This window comes from Amblyomma mixtum, chromosome 10 (genome assembly GCF_055824585.1).
Source record: "Amblyomma mixtum isolate Tamu chromosome 10, ASM5582458v1, whole genome shotgun sequence".
NCBI classification, from domain to species: Eukaryota; Metazoa; Arthropoda; class Arachnida; order Ixodida; family Ixodidae; genus Amblyomma; species Amblyomma mixtum.
The window spans coordinates 62192398-62195728 of NC_143021.1; the positions used below are offsets into that span (position 1 = coordinate 62192398).

General features: G+C 56.2%; 1 protein-coding gene across 1 annotated transcript; it reads left to right on the top strand.

Annotated features, from left to right (window-relative positions):
• The first annotated feature begins 215 nt into the window (after positions 1-215).
• Positions 216-653, top strand: LOC149325932 (uncharacterized). The gene has a single exon (XM_089564417.1). It carries the CDS (start codon positions 216-218, stop codon positions 651-653), a length of 438 nt encoding a protein of 145 aa, XP_089420543.1.
• The last annotated feature ends 2678 nt before the right edge of the window (positions 654-3331 follow it).

Sequence of the window (3331 nt, forward strand, 5' to 3'; positions counted from 1 at the left end):
ACGGGAGCTGCAAGAGACTGGAACAGCTCCTACGGAACGAGGTGCGACACCTGGCACGAGTGGAAAGAAGCCCTCGCCTCCCGCTTCAAACGAAAGCTCTCTATGCAAGATTTTCTCGACCTCCAGGCCAAACGACGCCTTGAAGCCACCGATTCGGAATAACCCACGTCAATTCTCCCCCATACTGGCCTCAAACCAACGGGCTGATCGAAAGAATGGTCGGAACCCTCAAGCAGGTGTTGCGCAAGACCATCGAAGAAAGCAACGCATGGAGGAAGCAGCTTCCCAGAGCCACGTTCGCCATTAACGCCACCAAACACCGCCACGGAAACCGCAGCCCCTTCTGGCTAATGCACGGGTACGACCCGAAGATACCCGGGGAACTCAATATCGCTTCTGTTGAGAACGAGATGAGCGCCGCAGAGAGGCTCCACGATCTCGCAACAGGACGTGCGGACATGCGGGACAGTCTTCTCGACAGTAAGCTATATTCAGTGTCCCAATACGACTCGAGGCGACGGGCACCAAATTTTCATCCTGGAGATGTCGTCGTGCTCGAAGTTGGCGCGCGAAATACATTGGATGCCCGCTACGAGGGACCCTTTGAAGTGGCAGCACTTATCGAGCCGAACCTCGCGGCCATCGAAAGATAAGTCCATGTGCCCGGAAAAATAAATCGCAAGACAGTAAACGTGGAGCAGCTAAGAAGATACAAAGAGCGTGATTTGATCCCCGATGAGTTGGCGTCATCTTCCCGAAACGCTTGCACCTGTGGACAGGCGCAAAATTTGGGAGGGTCGTGTCAGCATGCTGCCGACGGCAACGTTTTTCGCCCGGCCCAGGCAGGTTCCGAGAACTGCTAACTGCTTCGGCCTTCGGACAGCACGCACTTCCACAGATTTATGGTCCGAGGGAAGGAGACCTCGACCCCGACGAAAACACACCGCGCCTGCAAAAAGACATCAGCATGTCTGAGCCACGGGCTCTTCGCAGAAAAGAGGGGACCCCGCGACGCCTCCCGCACTCCGAAGGGAAGAGGGGAAACCTCAAACGACCGGGGAGGGAAGAAACGGACCGAGTCGACACAGAGAGACGGGCGCCACAGAGAGACAAAGCAGAGTCGACAGAGCGGACGCGGCGAGTGCAGCTCAGTTCCCACGGCGCGATCTCCATTGAAAGCGTTGACTGGCATCCCTGTAAATATTCACTAGCGACCTCAATAAACCAGTTTTAACCATCCACTGAGTGTCCGCTAACACGAGCGCCTCGAGCCGCGTCGGCAGGGCGCCGCGCGCCTTCGGGGGCGGAACTTTGGTTGCCTTTTGTCGTGCGGAGCAGGCCCCCTGACTCCTTAAGCGAGACGGACCGCGCGTTCACCCGCATTTTGAGGTGTTTGTTTCTGCGGGTGGACTCGCATTTCGCGTAAAGTGAGCATGGAATGTGCTACTGGTTTTGTCGGGTCTCGTTCTAGCACCGACATGTAGAGCGCCGTGTGTCTCCGTAGACGGCGCCACGTCGCGCATGTACGGGGCTCCGGACACATTTGACAAACCACACCCCGCACATCTGTTAGGTGCCTGGGTTTGCGTTGCTTTCCTTTATCTGGTGTCGGAGCCACTTGTTGTAAATTTGCGCTTCTCCTCGGGAATGGGTTTCCTAACTTGCGGACCGGGGCCCAGACGCGCCGGCGCCCCAGCCCTGTCCGTGGCACATGGATTCCCCGAAACCGGGGGAAAGTGTCCTTGGGAATATGAGAGCGCTGAAAGAATGATTGTTTTTGTGGAAGAAGCCCAGCCATGACCGCGAGCTTTGAACGGGCGGGAGTTGAGGTCGGAGCTCGGTAGGAGACGGACTTCCTCCCGCATGCTCGCTTAGGACGACGGACTGTCCTAAGTCCAGGGTCGGCCCAGCTCAGTTATTGTTTTCTATGCTGCTGTCATCATTATAACGGCACTCTACCTTTTTGTTGTAATCAAGTGTTAATTAAATAAGTGTTCTCAGTTAATCCGGCCAATTCTGGAGGTTCACTGGGCGAAGCAGGGAAACGGGACCTACTAAGAAGAAAGAAGAAACTGCTAGACAAACAACAGAGCAACACGAAAAAGTTTTACTGGCGCAGCCTGCGACAGGATCGCCGTTTCCTGTCAGACTTCGGCGAACTTAAGGCCTTTCGAGGAAGAAGACGATCGGGCCGACGGACCGTGCCTGAGAAACGTCTCCGCCAGAAAGAGGACAGCAGCTGAAGAATTATCACAGCATAGTGGCCAATGGACCGAGCCAGCTGCGCTTACCGTGCCGACGGGCCGGCACATGGACTCCTGAAGTACTAGCGACGCAGCAACAAGAGGCGTCCAGCACTGCGGCCAACGGACCGAGCCTGCGGTACTGAGCGCTTCAAGGTTCAAGGGAAAAGCAGATCAGCGCTGAGCGACTGACGACGCAGCACCCATCGACTCCCAGCGTAGTGATCGACGGAGGGAACAAGCGGGTTTGGGTGTGTCAACGGACCGACACATTAGCGCTGCCGGAATAGCGTTACAGCAGCCGCAGAGTTCCGGCTCGACGGACAGCGGATTGAGCCAGCGGTGCCATTAAACCACAAGAGCCACATCGGCCACTGACGGACAAGCGGTGTGCTTTCGCGTTCGCCCTGCCTCACATCGAGCAGCGACAGCGGAAAGCAGCGAGAGCTACGGGCGGCAAGAGACGGCGACTGTGCGCAAACTCGACCGGAGGGAGAGACGCAAGAGCAACAGGCGCGGGTGTCTCGCGGACGACAGGGCATGCAATTCCTGTAGGAAGGTGAGTGGTCCTTCTGCTGGTCCTGGGAACCCACTGACGCGGAGTTGAGGCGTTAAGGCGAGTCACAGGTCTTTTGTATGATCCTACGTAGCGGTGCAGTGGTGGCAAAAATGAATACGGATGAAAGTGCTAGTAACACCTCAGAGTCTAGCATAGATCAATTGACGGGGACAGAAAGTGTGACGGGAGCAGCGAAGGGGACAGGTCATGCAGGAGATTCAGATGCGGCCATGCGGCGGCTGAAGATGGCGATGGAATTGGAGTTGAGAAAAACTACGCTACTTATCGAGCGAGAAAGAACCCGGCAGTTGGAGCTGCACACCGGTTTAACACAGGACTCGCAAGCGGGCGGGCGGCAAACGCGCGAAGATGCACTTGAATATTTCGCTAAGCGTCTAAAGAGTTTGCTGACCCCAATTCCGAAAGATCCGGAAATGCCGGTATGGCTGAGGGGATCGAGGGTATTTTCCGCTCATATAAGGTGCCGGACGAGGTGAAAAGCCATTTACCTTTGCCTCTCGTAAGTGGA

Excerpts from the sequence above, each read along its gene's own strand:
- LOC149325932 (XM_089564417.1), top strand. The coding sequence starts at position 216 with ATGGTCGGAACCCTCAAGCAGGTGTTGCGCAAGACCATCGAAGAAAGC.